The 24,031-nt window shown below is 39.3% G+C and overlaps 1 protein-coding gene across 1 annotated transcript in view; it reads right to left on the bottom strand.

The window, feature by feature from the left end:
- LARP4B (La ribonucleoprotein 4B) overlaps positions 1–24,031 on the bottom strand; it is a 106,538-nt gene that overhangs the window by 18,693 nt on the left and 63,814 nt on the right. Inside the window, exons 3-14 of the mRNA XM_084620258.1 lie at positions 23,154–23,301; positions 22,740–22,901; positions 20,331–20,412; positions 19,241–19,377; positions 18,726–18,829; positions 16,798–16,908; positions 16,183–16,236; positions 15,891–16,100; positions 11,739–11,845; positions 10,823–11,077; positions 8,409–8,454; positions 5,383–5,547 (exon numbers count right to left, since the gene is read on the bottom strand). Coding sequence (XP_084476384.1) covers positions 5,383–5,547; positions 8,409–8,454; positions 10,823–11,077; positions 11,739–11,845; positions 15,891–16,100; positions 16,183–16,236; positions 16,798–16,908; positions 18,726–18,829; positions 19,241–19,377; positions 20,331–20,412; positions 22,740–22,901; positions 23,154–23,301 — 1,581 coding nt within the window. The remainder of the gene's footprint in view (positions 1–5,382; positions 5,548–8,408; positions 8,455–10,822; positions 11,078–11,738; positions 11,846–15,890; positions 16,101–16,182; positions 16,237–16,797; positions 16,909–18,725; positions 18,830–19,240; positions 19,378–20,330; positions 20,413–22,739; positions 22,902–23,153; positions 23,302–24,031) is intronic.

Raw genomic sequence — 24,031 nt, 5'->3', positions numbered from 1 at the left:
CTTCTGAGACAGTTTCCCAAACTATATTTAGAGGGGGAGTATGGTACATGATCAGCGAAGGACCGAATATCTAGGTTCCATTCCTGTCTTTTACATAAGAACATAAGAGCGGCCATACTGTGTCAGACCAAAGGTCCATCTAGCCCAGTATCCTGCCTTCCGACAGTGGCCAATGCCAGGTGCCCCAGAGGGAATGAACAGAACAGGTAATCATCAAGTGATGCATCCTCGCTTGCCCATTCCCAGCTTCTGGCAAACAGAGGCTAGGGACACCATCCCTGTCCATCCTAGCTAACAGCCATTGATGGACCTATCCTCCACGAACTTACCTAGTTCTTTTGTGAACCCTGTTATAGTCTTGGCCTTCACAACATCCTCTGGCAAAGAGTTTCAAAGACAGACTGCGTTGTGTGAAAAAATACTTCCTTTTGTTTTAAATTTGCTGCCTATTAATTTCATTTGGTGACTCCTAGTTCTTGTGTTTTAAGGAGTAAACAACACTTCCTTATTTACTTTCTCCACACCAGTCATGATTTTAGACCTCTATCATATCCCCCCTTTGTCATCTTTTTTCCAAGCTGAAAAGTTCCAGTCTTATTAATCTCTCCTCATATGGAAGCCATTCTCTACCTCTAATAATTTTTATTGCCCTTTTCTGAACCTTTTCCAATTCCAATATATCTTTTTTGAGATGGGGCAACCACTTCTGCATGTAGTATTCAAGATATGGGCATACCATGAATTTATAGAGGCAATATGATATTTTCGGTCTTATTATCTATCCCTTTCTTAATGATTCCCAATATTCTATTCACTTTGGCACACTGAGTGGATGTTTTCAGAGAATGATCCACAATGACTCCAAGATCTCTTTCTTGAGTGGTAACAGCTAATTTAGTCCAACATTTTATACGTATAGTTGGGATTATGTTTTCCAATGTGCATTACTTTGCATTTATCAACATTAAATTGATAAATTTTGTTGCCAAGTCACCCAGTTTTGAGAGATCCTCTGGTAGCTCTTCGCAGTCTGCCTAGGACTTAACTATCTTGAGCAATTTTGCATCATCTGCAAATTTCACCACCTCCCTGTTCACCCCTTTTTTCAGATCACTTATCAGTATGAGTACTTGTGGCACCTTAGAGACTACCCAATTTATTTGAGCATAAGCTTTCATGAGCTACAGCTCACTTCATCGGATGCTTATGCTCAAACAAATTGGGTAGTCTCTAAGGTGCCACAAGTACTACTGTTCTTTTTGCGAATATAGACTAACATTGCTGTTACTCTGAAACTTATCAATATGTTGAATAGGACCAGTCCTAGTACAGATCCCTGGGGGACACCACTATTTACCTCTCTTCAACTGATTTGTGTAACCTGGTTTGAATAAACCTCTGCATATGGTCGCCCATCTGTAAAATAAGGATAAGGATAATACTTGCCTACTTCAGAGGGCTATTGTGAAGCTTGGAGGAAAAAATGCTATGAAATCCTGAGATGAAAAGCAGAAAGTATCATCTAGGAATCCCCACTTTAAACTCTGTTGAGGACGCCCACAATACCCTACAGGGTGGAATCAAACTCCCTTGGAAGCCAAATCAATGAGACCCCATTCATTCTCAAGTGGCAATGCTCAGGGTCAAACCCTCTTTTCCAAATATGAGCACATGCACAATGTAGCAGAAACCAGAAACAGGAGTTCAGAGTCCAAGGCAAACTCCTCACCCAATGTAGCAATAGACTGTGCTGTCACGAGACCACCCTGGCCTAACCAAATTAGAGCTGCCCTTGTAGAAGAGTGGAGACTTGTTATATTTGAGTAAAGAAGATATGAATCTTTAAGAGTTAAAACAGGTAAAATTTCCAAGAGACTGTGGGCCAGATCCTTAAATATGGCCAAAATGCAGAGACTACAAATTGGTGGAAAAGTGTGTGTGTGGGGCGGTGGGGAGGGGGAGAAGGATAAGGAAAATGGGTGAAGGTGGCTTAGAAATCACTTTTGCACTGCCCTGTCACTGTTCTGTAAACGGCTATGCCCCTTGTTAGAACCTTAGGGCTTTCTTTAACTGAGACCATTACCAGCATCAGTGGGCAGAAAAATGTAACCAGGGATTGCTATGACATAGGACACTTCCACGATATCGTCTTTACTACCACCATATTAGGGTGGGTGGGAAAGAGGTTGGGGTTGGGGAAGAGAGGGAATGTTGTGTAAGCCCCTTTATGATGTGACTCTTTACCACTAGTGGGTCATCCTTACACCCCGAGCCAGTTAAACCAGTTTTGTAAATAGTCCACAGCAACCCTTCTGCACTGGAGGATCTGGTTATTTTATAACTGAGAATCAACATACACAATATCGATAAAATTGCAACTAAACTAAAACTAAAGCAACCAAAATTAAACTGAAGGGATGGTGGAACAGACTTCAACAAACCAGACTGATAGTCACTATGGAATTAAATCTGTCTTGGAGAGCACCCTGGGCCCACAGACTGCATTCTTTAGGACTCTGTCCTCTGCACCATATATGAGCAGCTAGAGAGCGCATCAACTCTGAATTACATCTCTAGCTGCATCCTAGAGCAGAGTCTGCCAGGTCATTTTGGTGTATTTTTACATTCTCCAACTGATATCACACATCCGCTCTTGGATTCAATTGGTTTAGCAATACTTATTATTTCAACTGACAAGCCCAGTGTTTAGAGAGAGAGTTTCCAGGCTCTTTCCTTTTATTTCAGAGGTTGAAAATGTGTTTTCCCCACCTGCAACAATTCTCTAAGTGTTTAAGGGGAGGAAAGAAAAAAAAAATCAACAAATCAAACTATGAGCAAATTGCAGTGTAAGGGTACGTCTACACTACGAAATAAGGTTGATTTTATAGAAGTCGATTTTTAGAATTTGATTTTATACAGTCAATTGCGTATGTCCACACTAAGTGCATTATGTCAGCAGACTTTGTCCTCACTACCGTGGCTAGCATTGACTTACAGAGCAATGCACTGTGAGAAGCTATCCCACAGTTCCTGCAGTCTCCACTGCCCATTGGAATTCTGGGTTAAGATCCCAATGCCTGATGGGACAAAAACTTTGTCACAGGTGGTTTTGGGTACATGTCGTCGGGCTCCCCTCCCTCCCTCTGTGAAAGCAAGAGCAGACAATCGTTTCACACCTTCTTTCCAGGGTCCCGGCCGCCGACCCTGCTCAGCCCGCTGCCTGCCTGGATGATCAAAACCCCAGGCAGGCAGTGGGCTGAGCAGGGCCGGCGGACAGAGCCCCAGACCGGCAGCTGGCTGGGGCTCCGTCCGCTGGTTCCTACCAGCCAGGGTCCTGGCCGCTGGCTCCTCTCAGCCTGCTGCTATGCTTGCCATACCACAGCAAGCATGGAGCCCGCTCAGCTCACGTACGTCTCCTGGGTGCTGCTGGCAGATACAGTACTGCATTGCTACACAGCAGCAGCTCCTTGCCTTCACAGCAGACGATGCAATAGGACTGATAGCCGTCGTACGTCTCCTGGGTGCTCCTGGCAGACCTCAGTGAGGTCAATCAGGTGTGCCTGGACAGACATAGCTATCCTCCTCTTAGAGCACTGAATGGGAGTGACTCCAGATCATTCTCTTCTTTAAGTTTCATCTCATGGAGATTCAGTTCTGCATGGAATATCATGCAAGCTGGAGGCTTCTGCCTCAGGCTGCTCTCCCAGCTGGCAGCACTGCACGGTCGCACCTACCCCAGCCTACCCCTTGCTCCCATGGCTCATGAAGCCCGGAGAGTAGTAAGGACCACTTCAACTTGTGAAATGACAAATCCAGAACGAAGGATTGCACTCTATAGGCCACATTAAGATTATTTCAGAGTCCTAGATAGCATTTAGTCCCTATAAAAGGCTTCATAAAAATTTTCCCCCGCCCCTAACAAAAATGTTAATTTATCAGAGCAGCTGATAAGGGTAAGGAACCTGGGACTATAACTTAGAGAAAGCTTCCATATTATTTAACTCAGAACTGATATAATTCAAAGTAAAATTTCACAGCGCGGTCTGTTCTAAGACTAAAAACGTAGGAGGCGAGTCAGAAAAAGGAACAGGAACCTGTTTCCGCCCAGTTTCAAACCAGCAACCTTTCACGTGTTAGGTGAATGGGATAACCACTAAACTAGGGAAACCCAATTTGAGTGTATCCCTCACATGGTCCCTATTATACTTTGTGTAACATGGGGTTGTATATTAATAGTTTGTGTCAAGGGGCTTCTCTTTTTTTGCCACAGACTTTGCCGAATGCACCGGAATGTTCTCTCTAGCTACAGAAGCTACCTAATGCAATGTCTATATCTATGGCCTTCCTGCTTACAAAGCGGTCATGCCCCTGCCCAAGGCTGACACAACACGGAGTGCATGTGACATAGTGACCTGGCTCGGGCAGGATCACTAGTGAGGCATGATACTTTTGCTGTTAAGCAAACACAGCAATTCTTTCCTGGCCTCAACCACTGAATGCCTCCATGCATTAAGCTGTGTCCTATCAGTGCAGGAGGACTGCATGAGCTCGGAAAACATGTCATCGTGAGTGCGTTTTTTCCACCTTCTAATGTGCGATAACCTCAGGGACGAAGATGATAGGGGGAGCGTAGAAACATTCTGGGGGGACTGCATGGTCACCTGTGCTGCTGAGTTCGCCACGCTGGCCAAATCAGGAAATGAAATTCTAAAGTTCTTGGGGCTTTTCCTGTATACCTGGCTAGTGCATCTGAGTTCAAAGTGCTGTCCAGAGCAGTCACAATGGAGCACTCTGGGATAGCTCCCGGAGGCCAACGCTGTCAAATTGCGTCCACACTACCCCAAATTCAACCCGGCGATGTCGATTTCAGCACTAATCCCCTTGTTGGGGAGGAGTACAGAAATCGATTTTAAGAGCCCTTTAAGTCGACAAAAATGGCTTCGTCATGTGGACGGGTGCAGGATTAAATCGATATAATGCTGCTAAATTTGACTTAAAACTTGTAGTGTAGACCAGGGCTAAGATTATTTTTCACTTAATGCTATCAAAAACGTAACAAGTAGTAACCTGACACAGCTGGGAACATGGAAAAAAGTGCTCTCTGTTTTCGTCACTAGCAATTAATTAGAAATAGTTACTCTGGGGCACCATACGCCACACCACCTCAGTTATCCTTCAGCACGGAGGGTGCACTCTTGGCCAACCAACTGCTCGGATGAGAATAGAGATGACAGCAAAGGAGTTAGACACAGAACAACAACTACAGTTTTCCGTGACCTAGATAAAAGCATGGTTAAATTCTACTTGAATTATGTTTTTACTGCATAAACCACTGAATTCGAAACAAGGAGGTATGTAAAGCAATAAACTCAAACTACTCACTCTTTCCTTTGATGTTCCCATTATGACACTGGACAGTCTGTTTTCAAACAAGTCTTCAGTCTTCAAATTGCCTGCAGCCCCAGGTAATGGAGGGAAGCTGGACAATCCCAATTCAAAGCTAGGAGATGGAGGCTTTGGAGGTGGTGGAGACTGCGTTTGACCTCTCTGTAACAACAGAGAGTGTGACATATTATTAAATCAGACTACAGTTAAGGAAGATTATGGGACTCTGATACAAAATAATTAAGCACCAAAAATAGGAAAGACCAGGGCCTCAATGTTACTCACCATCGGATCCCTGACAAAATTTAATTCTGACTAAAATGTACAATGGGAAGTGAGGAACATAAGCCCTATTTACACACACAAGTTGTACTGCTTTAACTATACTTGAATAGTTAATGAGTTACGAGTGTGGATATAGTTATTCCAGTAAAACTTATGCTTGTAGAGGAAGGGAAATAAGCTGTATCAGTATAGACCACCTTTATACAGAGAACTGTCTACACTAGCAGTTATATTGGTGCAACTATTTTGATAAATAAAAATCACATCCCTATCCAAAATAAACAGTGGTACAAAGTCTACTGGTAGACCAGGCCGTTTGCTGAACGATATTTGGTAGCTTACTTACGCATGGTCTGTCACAATGCACTGTAGAAACAGAAGCTTATTTCTCCCCACTGAGTCACCATTTTAGTAATTATAGGACTTAATACAAAAAGTAGTAAAAGTTACATAGCAGAACTCTTCACTATTTGTCCAGGTGGTTTCAGTAAAGAACAGAACAAAACAAACAAAAAAAAGAGAGGCTCTCTCTCTTCAATGACGTTTTTAGAGCTGAAACATATTACAATCAGAGTTCTGACTCATTTTAATAAGGGTTCCCCTTATACCATTGATACTGCATCTGTCCTTGAAATAGATTGCCTGCTATACTTAATGGATGAAGGAAGCCTAAGGTTTTCCAGGACCTTCAGCAGCAGAGATTCCGGACTAAAGCACTGGCAATGCAGCACCCAAGAGTCCAGTCCAGTCAGAATCAAGACTTTTGATGCCAAAGCAGTGGGGTCTGAAGAGCAGATGCCAACTTTTATTTTTAAATATATATTTAATTTGCTTTCTTCTAGAAGCTTGCAGGATTGTCAGCGTGCAGCTGACTGCATATAAGCAGGACAAACGTACAGCTACAATGATCGGAAGTGTTGCTGCTTTGTTTCCGAGACAGGCCATGGTCTTGGTAAACTAGATGCCTCCAAGCAATAATGGTCTTGGACCGTTTCAAAGTCACAGCACCAGCACATTATTAGAAATCAGACATTTTCAGAGCCATTACATGGTGCAGAACTGAATGAGACTTAATAGGTACAAGATCACCTCAAATCTGGGCCTAGAAACAGCTTACAAGGTTTCAGTGGTATCATCCAGACATCAGGGAACTCAGCTGAACAGTTTCTGAGCAGAAGGTGGCCCAGGTCCTATTGGTGTCACAAACGCCAGATTAGCTAGTAAAGCTGATGCTGGACATCTGACGGCAGAATTGGTCAACTGGGCCTGAAGTCACTGCCATGAGCAGGGGTGAATGAGGTGGCTCTCCTGCTCCTGAGGTTGTCCAGACAGTACCTGTGCCTGATGTGTACCATTTCTTTGTTCTTCTAACTAAACAAACCTGTACCAACCTGTCAATCTAAAATGTAAGTAAAAACTGAAAGGACAGAAGAAAAAGAAAGGGAAGCACCAAGGATACCATCTGCAATCCAAGACCGTTGCACATTTGACTGCTAAAAACCAACTGAAGGGCAGCTGGGCCCATTCTCCCTTTTATACCATCTGAATCTCTAGAAGGGGCTCGAACAGAAAGAGACCCTGCTGTCTAGAAGATTCCACAGCTCAATGCCATGAGGCACCAACCCCACAAGTGGGACTATGCAGAGGCCACCTCCTTCAGTGAAGATCTGCAGTAATAATGTAATGAAGGAAAAAATGATTTCATGAAGTTTCACCATCATTTACCAAGAAACTGTTGCAACAGTGGTCAAATGGGCTATGACAATGAAATTTTAAACAAGTGAATTGAGTGAAAGGCTGTGGGTATAAAGTTAAATCAAATCTCACGTCCCACAACAGAGCTACAGATACTGACTAAAGTTTTTTTTTTGGTGTAAGCCCAAGCTTTTCAAATTTCAAGTCTGATGTTTTATTTATGCCTAAAATTTAAGTTGTATTAAGTTACAGATTAACAGCATTTTTTGGTAACTTGCAATACTGTTAGTGCACACTACATTCAAGATCTATTTCTTGAGTTTTATGTCAATGGCAACTGTGCTCATACACCACCCATCATAAAATGAACTCACTTTATTTCTGAAATCAGGTGTTGTGCGGTGTTCCCTCTGAAATCCATCTCATTTCACCCCTTGTTAACTTTAGAAGCACCTTAGTGGCTTCTTCTCTACAAAGATGTTTTTAGAGCTGAAACATCATACTACAATCAGCGTTCTGCCTCATTTTAATAGGTGTTCCAGTTATATCATTGATACTGCAAATGAATTAATCACTGTAAGATATCTAATTCTTTAACTCTTAATTCTACTATGGCGCATTAGTGATTTTCAAGTTCCAAACGAGGCATGTCTGAACCTCGAGGAATCCTTGTACTTACCTTGTCAACTCTCACTGGAAGTTTAAATAAATACACAGGCATTCAGCTGAAGTATCACAAGTAGTAAGAATGGGGGTAACGTATCATTAAAAAAAACTAGCATTTCAAATTTTCTCTCCAACCTTCTGCATTAATAATCAGACCCCCCCCCCCGATATTTAGTGTTCATTATGTGGTGTATTCTAACGTAGATTTAGATCTATTTTCCTTAACAAAACAGTCAGTTATCTTTAGTTTACTATTAGAAAGCACATTTTCTTGTGTAACATCTTATTTAAGCCTGGTCAGTTACTCTTCATGGTAATCAAGTTCTTGTTTGTTATCCATATTTCACTTATAGATTAAATTATGATCCAACACTCACTGTAAACTTGTCCTCCCTTTTCTTTCGATAGCCATATGAATTTTTCCTAGAAGACAGAACATACAATTAACATCAGAACTTTGTCTAGATGGGATATAAAAATAATCTATTTCTGAGTTACCTTATTACAGTCACCCTCATCCTAGAGGCTTATTATACAAGTCATTATTTTAGAGACCGTGACTAGTAAGGATTAAGGAGGAAATATGATTGAAGAAAAGCTCATACAAGAAAAAAGCCACGAAGTTTACACAAGGCAAAACTACTCTTTTTTAAAACGAAAATCCCCCTGTTCAAAATATCTAACTATCTAAAATTATCAGGAAGCCTCAGGGACACCCAAAACCATTAAATAAACAAGGGCTGAATAATTTTTACCCTATATTTAGGAAGTGATTTAGTACTGGCTGAAACTTGAAAACATAGCTTATTTGCAGAAAAAAACCCAGTTACCTGCCTTTCGTAACTGTTGTTCAAGAGGTGTTGCTCATGTCCATTCCAAGACCCAGCAGCCCACCCCTCTGTTGGCACAAAGCGGGCAAGACGGAACTGAAGAGGCAGCGGGTTGGCAGGGCCCTATATACAGCACCACGGAGGTGTCCGACCCGACCCGATGGGTACTGCTAGGGGGAAAACCTTCCGGCTATTGTGCACAAGGTGCACACACCCCTAATTGGAATTGACATGAGCTAGCACTTGAAGACGACCACGTATTTTATCTTTAGCTTTTCATTATGCCTTTCCAAAAAGACAAAGGTAACAGCATTTGTGATGCTTCGTTAATATAACATCTATGTATTAAGAAAAAAATAGAAACTCATTAGGAAATATCCTCGAGTTTTATCCAGTGCCAAAAACATCAGAATGTAAATTCTAACACCACTTAAGTCTTCCATCTACATAATTATATATGTTAACATACCGTTCACAACTTAAACCTGTTTTAGAAAAAGAAAACCATGTCCCGATATAGTTCTTTTGCATACAACACTAAAGGATTTAACACCGGGAGTTCTTACTTTTGCATTTAAAGTACTCATTTTTATTTAGTGAAAAGGCAAGGTAAAATTTGACTTCTGACTTCAGCTTTCTGAAAAAACTGACATTTCATAATTAAGGCAACGACTTATTCATGGGTACTTTTACTAAAAGTCATGGACTGGTCACAGGCAACAAACAAAAATTCACAGCCCATGACCTGCCCATGACTTTCACTAAAAATACCTGTGATTAAACCTGGTGTGTGTGCGTCCACACGCGCACACACACACAGAGGAGAGGAAGAGGTACCAGGGGCAGCCTGGGGCCAGCAGACTGCAACTGCTCCAGCCAGCCAGCCAGGGACCACGGCTGGAGCAGCAGCTGGTATGGTTGTCCCCGGGGGGCTACCTGAGTGGTTGGCCCCAGAGCCAACTGCTTGGGTGGCCCTGGGGTCAGCCACACTGGTCCCTGCACAAGTCATGGAGATCACAGATTCCATGACTTCCGCAACCTCTGTGAGGGACACTGAGCCCTATTCATAATTGAAATGGTTATTGATAAGGAAGAGTGATAAAGTAATTCTGGGGAAAAAGGAAGTTAACATACAATCCTAAAAGTGTGACTAAAAAATGGCAGTGTGGTTTTATGTTTGTATCTCAATGGCTTCCATATCAAATCTGCTCAATTTGCAAATTAAAAATTGCTTCTCTAACTCCCAGCCCTGCCAACTTCACCTGGGAACGGAAGTGTAAACTGGATTTCTTCCTTACAGCACAATAGATCCCACAATCCAAAATGTGCCCTTGGTTACTCTTATGCAACTCCATTTTCTTTGCATCACATAGGTATAAGTGAAACCACGATTTGGCCCTGCCACTGAAAATTAGTTAACTATATTATGTGTTAGCCAGGATACAATCCTGCTCACATACTCCTAGGTGAATTATCTACAGTATTAGACTGAGTGCAAAATGTTAACTGTTTCACTCAATCTAGCAGTTATGACTGAACACACAGTAAGCAAGACCAACTGAAAGTGCCATTTTTAAATAGTCACTTAAGAAAACCAATTCACTTAAACTGGGCCCTCATTTAACATATAACTCTTTATACAGTTTTAGACAACAGATCATTTTAGCACAAGTCAAAAATGAACATGAAAGTTCTCTCTAAAAAGAGGTTAGAACTTCAACATTTTACAGTCACAACAGGTTACCTCCCTTGTTTAATGTATTAATGTATTGTTTAATCAACTGAACATGTTCAGAGAACGTTTCAATCAGAGCCTTAATTATATTGAAAAGACATGGCCATAGTTAATGTTTTAATGTTACTCCTGTTTCTGAAAGTGTTTACTACTGTGTATACAAATAAATACTCAGAAGCAGACCACACCATAGGTATTTATACGAACCACTGTTAAAAACACTCACCTTCCTCTTCCTAAGCCAGGGGAAGAGTCAATATTAGTCTGTTCCATTCGTCCAGTTCCTATATCCCTCTTTGTATAACTTGTAGTAGTATTTTGCATCCGTGTCCTGTTTTGCCCCAGTTGCCTTGTCTGTGGACTCCTGACACCATTAATCAAACGATCAGCAGAAAAGTTGAATATTGTAGGACTGTCTAGAAGCCCAGGTCCCCTTTCTACATTGGGTATGGTGTGCCGTAGATGTGATTTGCTAGGATTCCTACAAATCAGGAATACATTGTATTCGAAAATGGTTATGTGAACTGCTTGGCACTTTGTTGTATATTTATATAATCCTTATAAATTGATCATCCTCTTAAAAAGAGATGGATTATTATTTGGATACAAGTAAAGTATTTTTAGCAAAATTAAACCTTGGAACTTCTATTTTAACTTAATGCTTGACTAAAACTATTCTAAACTTAAATATATAATATGAATAAATCTGCTGATAATTATATTTCTAATAGTATAATTGCAGCCAAGGACTTCAGGAAAAAGACATTCCAAATACAGTATTCTCAGAGCTGAATACTGCAACTAGTCCAGAAAAACAAATTTTAGTAATCTGCATTACAGAAAGATACATTTTCAGTGGGAACTTTGAACAGAAAGTTACAAAGCCAAACTCTGATCATGCACATAGCAGACCAGTTCAGAGCTACAAAGGAGCAGTGCAATCAATCACTTTTAATATTGCAGTGTTTTTATGTTGATATCAGTATCATCTGGCCATATTTAATCTTACAGCAAGTTTAATTTAGCATGCAACTTGCAAGCTAAAGGTTTTTTTTAAGCTATGAAGAATAAAGTAACTTGCACAACTCCTGGAATACAGATATTTTAAAAAATGATATACATTTTTATTTGGTTGAACTTGCCTGCTTCTGGGAGGATACTGTCTGAGTGAAGTCAATGGAGAAGCAGGGGGCTTGAAGGTTGGTGATGTAAACCCATTGATAAATCCAGCATTGGGAAATGGCGTTACCTAATGAATAAAAACATTGTGTGGACATACATTTGTAGATTACATACTATATAACCAAACTAAATGTTTATCTTCAGAGTGGAAAATTGAATACTTATTTATACTAAAGGTCTTGAACCTCCACGGGTTTGTCAAAAATAGCGACTATGGTATTCTTTAAAAGTAAGATAATTTGGAGGTTAATTTCCTTCATTTCTGAGATCTAGTCCTCTTCGCTTGTTCTGAATGCTTGAAGTTATTTTTGAAACGATATCCCATGTCATTCTACGCAGAACAGTATTTCAGAAAGGTTTTTATTTTTTCATTTTTAGTTTAAGATTATGTGATAAGAACATTTTTAGGCCAGTGCATGCATGACAAACTCATTCAAGAGGAAGTTTATAAACAGCCATTACACATGCTCTAAAGATAAATGGAGATAAAAAATTTTTTTTTTTTTACTATTAATATTGATTTAATTTTCTCCCTTATGTAGTCTAAGATATGTTTCCTATATTATACAGCATCAGAACATGCATGGAGCTTTAAAAACTAGTAAAACAGTGTCCCTGTCTCAAAGAGTTTATGACGTCAGCAGAGACAACATAGTGAGATGACATCATTCAGCTGGGGTAGGAAGAGGACTACAACAATAGGCTTACATGGCTATTTAAGTAACTAATTCATGCTTCACGAAGATTAGGAGTTTCCCCCTTACTGGTTTGGATTCAAAGATAACTCGAAGGTTAAAGTGTTAGCCTCATGGAATAAGTGCATTTTGAGAAAGATATTTAAGGCAAGGCTGGATGCATGGCAGACAGGGTCAGGAAGCAGGTTCCAGGAGTGAAGAGCTGCACAGAAGAATGAAATGTGTGGAAGGAGGACATGAAGCCATTCAGCTTTGGAAGAGTAATGGTAGTAGATAGTAGTGTAAAAGGTAGTAGAAAGCAAAAAACGGATATAATGCCCCAACATCCCAGTTTGGCATTTCTAGTACCTTGTTACTCCATCCCTCTGCACAATACATTATAGATTCGTGTTACACTTTAAGATAACTTCACTTTCCAATACTCATTTTCAAGTGTGCCAAAGAGGAGGATACAATCACATCTCATGTTTTAGCTGTCTGAAGGTAAAAATAGGTGTGATTGCTATGTTGACACACAAATCATTTTAAACAGTGTTGACGTCCAGATTTGAAAATTATGGACTGTGTAAAAAACAATCTCTGTTCAGAGTTCACAGTAACTATTGGAATGGCCAGTTATCTAGTTACTACAACTTGCACAAATCTTCACTGCATGTGAAAAAGACAGTAAAATAGGTAAGTTAAATTTATTCAGTATGCCAAGAAAACTGCTACTTAATCAGTTTATATTGACCTATTTAATAATACAAGCATTCAACAATAGTTATAACATATAAATACCTCAGTCACGATCTCTTAAAGTACATTTAGTCAAGTACAGTATTACCAATGTATACAAAACATGTTGACTGTCAAGGCTAGCAACCTTTCACTTACAGTTTCTCCATATGCTAGATCTCTTCATCATCTTCCTAAGAGCTTGCTGACAAAGTCTTACCAAAATTGGTAAATGTCTGTTACAGGGACCTGTAATTTTTCATGTTGTTCGGCACAACTCTACATGTGTATTACTGTTTGTCTTGCTCCCAATAGGGAAAAGAGGATGTAACAGAATGCTTATTGAAAGGGAGCTACCAAAGTCAAAGTGAAGCTCTTAAATTTTAGACTTACTTTTTACTATTCCTATCCACCTTCTACTAATGTTCCCCCTATCATGGAGCATACTAAGCAATCATTTTAGTTAAAAAATTAAACCCAAGTTTACAGTTATTTCTTACAATGGCACAAGCACCAAGAAAATTGTCTTTCCCGCCTAACTAGTTCAAAGGAAAGTTTGCTGCTCAAAAAAACCAAACAACCCACAACTGAATGTGTTAACAGTAAGACAACAGTCTCAGTTAATACTTGCATCAGCAAGATGAGCTGAGAATTAAACTTTCAAACATGTATGAAAAGAGTACTACATAAATGCTTAACAGTGTCAAGTCCATCTCAAAGAATTGGAGGTTACATTATGTTTACTGAAAACTATATATACAGGAAAACACCCACACTGTCTAGAAGTGCGAAGAGCATCACAAATCACTGACAATTGAAATTTAACAGTGCAGTTGTCACACCACAACTTACTGGCAGCATAAAACAACATGCCAGCAAACAGGCCACCATGAAGAGATTAAAAGTGACATTGTTCAATACTTTAGGCTTCAAATTTAGATAAAGATTTTACAAAGCCTATTAATACAAGTGAAGATTCAATGAAAAAGGCTTGCTCTGAAGTTACAGCATTTGTAACCCAAATGCTGCAACACTGCACTAATTGTGAAGAACCAAGAAAGTCAAAGTATTTTTTATTGTCCAAACTGAGTGAAATGCACGTAGTAAATAAATGTAATTCAGGTTATTCAAATTATTCTTTAAGTGAAAATCTTTTAAATGATCAGTACCCTTTCCTCAGAAGAGCCCTTAGTTTGAAAACATTTCATTATGATCATTTTCCATTCAGAAAATGTCTTTTCCTTCCAATTCTAATGGAACCTTCAACATGCTTTTATTGACTTTGACATAACCAGCGATACTGTTGGACAACAAGAATGTGACCATGTTTGAAAATGGCACAATTACTGCTGTTACTGAGTCTTTATTTGTCCATCTCAAAAATCAAACAAGTTTTTAGGTGTTACTTAAATCAGGACATGGGTGTCCAGAGATGAACGTGCACTCCATCAAGGCTCCTCCCCATTCTATAGCTCCCTTTAAACACTAACTGCAAAGGGTTCTGGCTGCTTTCCCTGTGTGTCAATGTGTTCACCACAACTTTCTAATTATCAAGTTAGTTCAAAGAGACTTTAATCATTTGCCAAGATTTCTAAATAGTCTCTTTCTAATTTTGAGCACTGCTACCCTAGTTTATTTTAACCCCAATTAAAGACAGATGTGGGGGTGGGAGGATGGTTCCACTTGTGACAACCCTGGCCCTCACCAATCAATGACACTCCACAGCCACTGAATGCACAAAAAGCTGCATGCATAAATACAACTGACCAAACAAGAAGCACAAGTGGAGAGTGGAGCTGGCCCAGTAATTCTGATGTGGCACTAAGTCACACCTTCTTCTCCACGCATGTACAACATGCCTCAGGTGGCACAGGACTAGGATTCATCACTGAATTTGGTCTGCTGGTTGGACCATTAGCTTCCCCAACTTGGGCTGGGTACTGACGGAGCGTGACATGAATGCTGATGCAAGAGTAAGTGGTGAGGAGGAAAGGCTGTAGAATACAGAGAGTGTGGGGTCTGTCAAGTAACTCATGTGACTGCACTAGCAATGTAGACCTAAGGCTGCCGCTAGCTCTGAATATAGAAAACGTAAGATTTCTTTAAATCAGTACTTCCTTAGAGATTATCAATAATTCTTAAACCTAATAATAAAGATGTTAGTTGTAAAACTGTCAGGATATGTCGAATAGGGCAATCCTGCACATTAACCTTGCAAGAGAAAAATCTTAAAATTTTAAACTAATATGCTAGATTATACCCTCTCAACTAGTCCTGTTTGGTGCTTTCCGTACATAAAACATTGAATTGGATTTATAAATACACTCATACACATATGCTATGAAGATTACCTTTTTAAAAGTATTTAATACTATTACTCAGAGGGGGATGCTTAAGTGTTTAACCTTTAGAACAAAAACCTTATGTTTGAATTTAAAGCATGAGGAAAGTAACTTCTGAAGCCTCCCTTTCTTTAAAAAAAGAAAAAAAAAGAAACCAGATTCCTCTTTCAAAGAGGGTCTCATACTCCAAAATATGGACTGCCAATGTCCACTTTCAAGAAAAGCCCACACCACATACAATCAGAAGAGTGGAACTTAGATTTTGACCTCCCACACGCAGTCCTTCAAACTGAACGCTAAACACTCTTCTTGAAACAGTTAAACATGCAGCAGCTGTTTCATACTCCTGAACACTTACCAATGTTGGATCAAGATAGCTGTGCGTAGTAGACCAGGTCTGTGGGGCAATTAAGCTGTACAGAGGGAACTGCTGTTGGGGACTGTATACTGGAGGTAAATAAAAGGATGCTGTATAACGCTGTTGTGTGTAGAGGTTCATGTCCAGAGGTCTATATCCATTCTTTGGCAAAAATGTATTTATAGCTATTGCCTTTGCTTTTATCCTTGCCTGCAAGAGAGATTTAGATTACTTAAGTACATCAACCTATTATGTTAATAGTAAATAAAATAGTACAAACAGCTTTATTTACCTTAATTGGTTTTCCTTGGAAAGTTTTCACTTCTTCTCTAAGGTATCTGTAAGCCTTATAAAATGGACATTTTTTTAAAAAGTTGTCAAATATCCATTATGAATATTAATTTAACACAACTAGTGTTAAAGGAGTTTTGGTAGACCAAGAACTATTGCCACATTTGAAGTATCACCAGTACTAAATGGAGGTAAGTAATTGTATAAACAGTCAATCCAAGTTAGAACATTTCTTTAGTCACTGAAGTTAAATTTGATATAGAATTACACAGCTTTTTAAAAAGACCTTTAGAAAGTCTAAATCAGTACTTTATTTCTTAAGATAAGGTGATGCTTCAAGATATGCTACAGAATATCGCCATTTGTAGTAAATAAGGTTCAAGTATTTCACAGGAAACAAGAACATATGCACACAGGATAAAGTTCTTACGGGTTATGTTTTGCTAAATCAGGCTTCTGATATGACTAACTGGAGGTTTAACAGTATTTCTTGGATTAGAAATAGTCACCGAAAGTTTATTTACGAGTGGATTTTTGCCCACCCTGATCGGCTGGTGCCTTGGAGCATTCGAAAGGCTGCATAACTATTGGGCAATACAAAAAAAAAAGTAGTTACCTGCTGGGCATCAGCTTCGGACTCAAAGGTAATGAACCAATTGTCATTATAGGCAAACTCACAGTTGATAAATTTAGGCAAATTATCACCCCTGAAGAGTGCTTCAACCTCCTAAGGAAAGGGTGGGGAAGAATTGACGGGGGGAAAAAAAAGAAAGGTTATTGTGAAGTGTAGAACTCTGAACGTGAACGACGGGTAAGAGTTCAGAATAAAAATGCTTTTCAACTGAGAGAGATTATAATACCCGCAGTAATGCTGAATCTTAAAATTTACTTTTCATATACAGGGATATGAAATGTTGCATTATGAAGGCCATACTGGGATTGTTCTTCTCAGTACTGTTTAAAAACAGGAGCACAAAGCTATTTAGAGGGCTTTCATTTAAGAATAAATGCAGGATTTCAGTTGCCTCAAAATAGCGGACTTTGGCAGCACAGAAGCAAAAATACTTTTCAATGTTAATTTACAATAGTTCTGCCTATAGTACAGAATATTCCATTCTGTTTTATTCATAGAACCAAAAGCCAAGTAATATCCAGAACCATCATGTGACTCTGAAGACTTGACAGCAGCTTTGAACATTCTGGTCAGACTTTCTACAATTTTCCGTTACATTAGAAAATGTACACAATTTACATCTACCGTAGTTTCTACAGTGTTTAGCTACACCATCCACTTCTCTTCTGACAGGTCTTGGCCATTTTTAAAGCCAGTGATTCACACAACTATTTTGCAAGTGTTCAAGGCAGATCAGCTACACAGTTCCAGCACCAATACATCTTGTCATAATCAGCAAATGGGTGACAGGGGGAAAACATCCATGTAACAACTTCGTACACACATGAAATGCCTCTCTTCGCAAAACTTCCTTGAAAGTTAAAATAGCTGGACTGTTGAAAGGAAGACTTGCCATATCTTCAATTTTAATTTTCCCTTTTTTGTTCTTTAAGAATGTTATGCTTCTGTTTATGTTGAAGTCCATTGTTACTTCCTATTACTTTTTCCGCCAGTAATAGAATACATTTCATTCCTTTCAATATGAATTTTTCTTGTACGTTTTCATTCATATGCTTTCCCACCCTGTGTTAAGTGCCTCTGCCTCCTTCTTGCTCCCCAAAATGAAGTAGTTACAGATCCCTCTGCTGCTCCATCTTCTTTCTACTATCAAGTCCAATCTGCTTCAAAGATACGCACTGAATGACTTCACATTCCATCCCCGATTTTTTCTTCACGTTCCATAGTTAGTGGTCCACTGGACTACTAACACTCCTTCCAACAAAACTAGTGTATATCAAGCTGATTGTCTCAGCGCTACAGGAAAGCTTCTGAAGCTTGCAGTCACTCACCGGGACAGGCTTCCAGCTTCAGCAGTGACTTTTTGCATTAGAAGTTTTTCCTTTTCACAATTTCATCCATTTACTAGTTATGCCCCAGAGCAAAGAGGCTGGAACATATTGTGAAGAAGGCCAGCAGGGAGTATTTTAAGGGAGGGAGATTCTAAGCTGAGGAAGCCACAGAGAAGTACTCTGCTAACCTATTGTGGAGGCATGGTCACCTGCCTAAATCCCTGAATAGGCCTGTAGTGCGAAAGACCTACAACCATGGTTCTATAGAGGAAGACCAGCAGTTAAACCTATTTATAAGAATTTCTGTATGGTCTCAATAGCAGTTTAAGTGCTTCAGACCTTTACAGAAGTTCATGTGAAACACACGTCTTACTGTAATATTCTTGAAATCATGCATTTCTACAGAGAAACACCACAGATCATTCTAATGGACTTTATAAACCAAAGTCTAGCAATCTCATTAGAAATGTTAAAAAGTAGGTTACATCCCCTCTGTATATTCTTATTGTCAACGGGAGAATGCTAATTCCTGAGTCAAGAGGGTGAACCATTATTTGTTTCATGGAACTACAAAATCCTTACTTCAATGGGTGTAGATTCAGGTACTTCACGTAAAATCACAATGCAACGATTCTGATTTGGCCTGACTTTCTCTCCCTTCTCATCCACTTGGACTAAAGGCAATGCTAAGAGGAAAGGGGAAAAAAAAATCTGGTTTTAGAAAACAGAAAGTGAAGCAGTTTTACACCTTAAAAGACTTAAGGTCACTTAAGGTCTGCCTGCATGGTTTACATAAACCTGGTTTTAAACAATTTTGATCCTGTTCGTGTAAAGGGTCATAGTATAAAATGTGGTTACTTTCGAGTCATCTTAAACATGCTCATTGTTACTGTATAGACAGACTTTTAATCTAATTAAAACTATGAAATTCTGTCTAAGGCAGTGAAATATGAATGTGCTAGCACTAGATGAAAGGCTGAACATTCGCTAATGTTCGATAGTTTTAAGTGGCCTTATTTAAGTTGCAAATATTTAGTATGTTCTAAAGCATTTAGTATGTACAACAAAAATGCTGTCAAAATACACGATTTACTTACATCTCAGCACTTCCACAATCAAATCCATATCAGTACTGAGTTTCTTGACATGATCAAGGTTTGCTACTGTCATTATTGGCACATACTGATCACTGTCCATCTGTGATATAAGGTACATGTCACTGGCAAGATTCTCTCTGTTGGAAGGAAAAATAAGTGGTTAATCCTGGTTTCCCATTAAATTCATCATGTGCAAAAAAGGATTATTTGCAAAGAAAAAATTCCCACAGTGGAATGTTGTATCCATCTCCATAAAGTAGCAAGTACCAGATTCTTACAGCACCCTTTGTCTTGAGAAAATATTTTCACTCATTTTCCATCAGAACCACTCAACACCATTATTTTGCTGTTCCACTTCAAACTAATTGTTAGAATGACCACCACCCATTAGCCATTTCACTGCCACAAATTGTGCTCGCATACTTGGAAGAGGCAAGTGATCCATCTTCCTGAATATGCTAGGTCCTGAAAATTCCACTGTTTCAATGGACTGTCAATTGTAAGTGGATGTTAACTTTAAGTGGTAACACAGGAGTTCAAAGGTTAACATCTTGTATTAGTTTTATAACCATGTAGGATAAAAGGAATTATTTACTTCATGTCAAATACAGATGCATAGGCAGAATGCACAAGCATATCAAAGCCCTCCGGTATAGAAACAACCTTATGAATTGTATTTGATTTATTTCATAGTAGTCTCACTATCCTCTTAATCTAAATTCACAAAAAAGGTAGTGAAGTAGTACAGAGATGTGATGAATAAAACTGGGTTATGAATTTCAGAACAGTAGATTCATTAATTTTAAGGTCAGAAGTGACCACTGTTGACCTCCTGCATAAAACACAAGCCACAGCACCTGATCCAGTAATTTCTCCATTGAATCCATTATTTCTGTTTAAGCTACAGAATATCTCAGTAGCACTACATGCTGGAATTTTTCTATGGATCATTTCCTCTCATATTGCTATTCCTTTCCATTAAGTTTTTACTTTTGGAAGATAGAGATCCCATCACATCTTAGGGATAGAAGGGAATATATAACAGGATCCTACTATCCTATGATGTCCCATATTTATGTATTATACATACCTAGATAAGCAGAACTCCAGGGTTTTTTTAAGCACTTCTCGTAGGTCTTCCTGACCTTCTGGCTGCAATTGGTCATTTCCTCCTAAGTATGGAAGATGTACAGTTGTATGATTAAATTGAATAGAAACAGTGAAATCTAAAAGTGAATTTTGCCAGAAAGTTCGAAAAAGTAACTTCTTCAAAAGTCATACCCAGAGTCAGCTGTAGCCTAAACTTTCAACATTAATAAGACTTGAACGCTAGATACTAAAAAAATGACTACCAATCAGAAAAGTAAGGAATAAATAATCCCTACATCAGGAATATAAAAGATTAATAAAGCAACATATCTGGATGTCTGTGCCCACAAGCAGTTGGAAGAGCTTTACAAGACTGAAAAGAAACTTAAGTAAATTCAAGGTTGAGTAACCCCTTGCAAATATCAAGGAAGCAGTGCAGTGAACTATCAGCAGTTCTCAAACTGTGGGTCGGGACCCCAAAGTGCGTTGCAACATTATTTCAATGTGATCACCAGGGAGGCCGTTAGACTTGCTGGGGCCCAGGCCTGAAGCTAAAGCCTGAGCCCTGCCACCCCTGAGACTTCAGCCCTGGGCTGGGGGCCTATAACCTGAACCCAGCCACCCAGAGCTGACGCCCAAGCCCCATGGTGAAGCCAAAGTCTGAGGCTTTCAGCCCTGGGCAGAGGGGCTCAAGTTACAGGCCCTCTGCCCAGGGGTGACACTCTTGGGCTTCGGCTTTGCCCCTCCCTCCCCCATGGGGTGGCAGGTCTCGGGCCGGCTCAGGTGCCCTCTCCTGAGATTGTGTAGTAATATTTGTTGTCGGAATGGGGCTGAGGTCCAATGAAGTTTGAGAACTAATCCACTTTCACCAATGCCCTCACCACTGTGTTCCAAATTCACAAACACTACAACTCTGAAGAAAAGATGTAGTTGCTGTAACTCAAACCAGTTTTACGGTACCATTTTCGTAAATGTAATTGATGTACAAATGGTTACAGACACATTTTCCCCCCATTGTAAAATGTTACGTTTGTGTCTCCTAGAGCAGGGATGTCAAACTCTGTGTCAAGAAGGTCAAATTTCATTTCTAATTATTGCCCTTGGGCTAGCGTACAAGTTTAGGACTACATACTAAAAGTCACTCTAGAGTGAAGACTCCCAATGAGGTCAATGGGAGGTATGTTCAAAGACCAAACATAGTAACTGAACATTAGTTTATATCATTTACTGCCTGTTTAACGATCTTTTCCATTCAGCAGAAAAAATATGCTTATCTCTAGAACCCACCACCACTATTACGGTCTTTTGTTTTCCTTCCTTCTTAATTCACCTTTTCCCATTTATCTTCAGTTTCCTTCTCCCCCATCCCTGAAGCTGTTAGTTATGCCACTAAACAGTCAGAACTGGAATCTATTCCTGACACTATGCTACATAATCATTATAATATATACTGAAAAAAAGAGCTAGTTAAGAGTAAGTATAGCAAGACCCTTCTGCAGTAGTCTGAAAACTTTACTGAAACACACCATGACAAAGTTTGGTCATTTACAGCTTCATTAAGATGCTTATAACAAGGGGGACTCAGAAGAATGTGTGTGAAACAGTTTCATAAGACAAACAAAAGAGGATAAGCAACACATTAGGATAAGTGAAAAATTCATATTTAAACAAATGGTTAATTTTTTTAAAAAAAGTCTTTATAGCAACTAACATTGCCTTTTGCTTCACACAAGTATTAGACACTTATTAGCACACCTCCTTACACTTATTGTAGAGATTTAATACCCACAAAATGCAGTATCATACAAGAACCGATTAGGTTTATATTAGCATGCTAATTTTTAAGGGAAAACTGTACTGTACTTTGACAGAATTCAGATTTTGAACACATTCTGTAAGATGTTTAGGCTGACTAGCAAGAGTGATTATTTCCTGTGATGTTTGTGTCTAGTACAGTAGAATCTCAGATTTATGAACACCAGAGTTATGAACTGACCAGTCAACCACACACACACTCCTCATTTGGAACCGGAAGTATGCAATCAGGCAGCAGTGGAGACAAAAAAGCAACTACAGTACAATACTGTTAAATGTGAACTACTAAACAAATAACGGGAAAGTTAAAAAAAGGTGACAAGGCAATTGTTTCTGTGCTTGTTTCATTTAAATTAAGATGGTTAAAAGCAGCATTCTTCTTCTGCATAGGAAAGTTTCAAAGTTGTATTAAGTCAATGTTTAGATGTGAACTTTTGTAACTCTGAACAAAACGTTATGGTAGTTCTTTCAAACGCCCATTCCCGAGGTTTTTGTAACTCGGAGGTTCTGCTGTATACACGTTCATTATTCAGCTACAAGCCAAACAGTTTACAATTAATTTCTATCGAAGCATAAAGAAAGTTTCTTTTCTTACCTGTCTGGGTGGTTTCATGTATCGATTCATACTCTGAATTATCTAGAGCCAAAGGGTTCATATCTCTTTGGTCTGACACTGGAACGGTTAGCGATGGCTCCTGCAGTTCTGTTAACACTGCATTTTGCTGCTTTTTGTCACCATCACCATTGGCATCCAGTCCTGCAGCAAGGGTTACAAGAAAATGTCTGAAGTGGATTTTTCATGAAGGTCTAAACTTTCATTTGCAATAACTGAATTATATAAATAAACCTCAGTAAAGAATTGTATTCTAGAAGAAATCTGAGAATACCCTTGTTTTCTTAATCATTTTCGTGTTTACGTCTTACATTAGAAAATTTGTGACATTACTCGGAAGTTCTGGACTGGGTTTACTTCAACCAGAATGGAAGCTTTTTAAACTATTAGTCATACCTTCTTTGCAGGAATCTGGAGGATGGTCGGGTATTTCTTCCCAGGGTTTGTTCACGCTACCATCCGTGGCACCACTAGCTTCCAAATGTAACATATGATTCCCCCATACCTTTGCATTAGGATTTAACTCAGAAACCTTGGTTGACTCCTAGAAAAGAAATTTTGGATTATGTACTTCGTAGATGAGTCACATTTATATATGTGACATAAAGGAAACCTGACATATAATGCTAGAGGGCATCTCAAGGTCCTTCACCACACGACTGATTGAGGGGAAAAAAGGAGGAACAGTAACAGAACTACCAGTGCAAGGATGATACCATTGTGTAGACCTTAACATTTCTGCAGGCTACAAGGACTAATGTTTGTAGCTTTCACGGATCTGTCACTCCTAAGTTTGTTAATACATCTTTTACGTTGCTTACTAACAAAATGTTTATGTTACATCTCTACTTCAAGCGGAGATTTGTTCCCTGCCTGTTCCTGTGAAAGAGAACGGAGAAGAAAAATAGCACCATATGAAGTATGTATGACAAAACTTGGCTAATACCATTTGGCAAGAAGGCGGCCAAAAGATTGGTAGCAAAAAAAAAAAAACAAAAGACAATTCAGCATGTTCCTTTAGCACCACCTATACATGCAAACTGAAATTGTTGCTGCTGACACTACATGCTCCCCCCCCCCCCCCCCTTAACCAGCAATGGAAACAATTTGTAGTATAAGTAGGATAGGAGAACACTGTTTCCAGCACCATTATAGAAATCACTACAATGGCAATGGTGCTGAAGACCATTGTGTTCCATTTACACTACCAACTTATCCATTTTTACAACCAGGAGATCAATAATAGTTTAAAAGGGCGATGAGTGTGTGGCAGG

This window comes from Lepidochelys olivacea (assembly GCF_965140295.1).
Source record: "Lepidochelys olivacea isolate rLepOli2 genome assembly, chromosome: 2".
NCBI classification, from domain to species: domain Eukaryota; kingdom Metazoa; phylum Chordata; order Testudines; family Cheloniidae; genus Lepidochelys; species Lepidochelys olivacea.
This window is presented reverse-complemented; position numbering and strand designations above follow the sequence as displayed.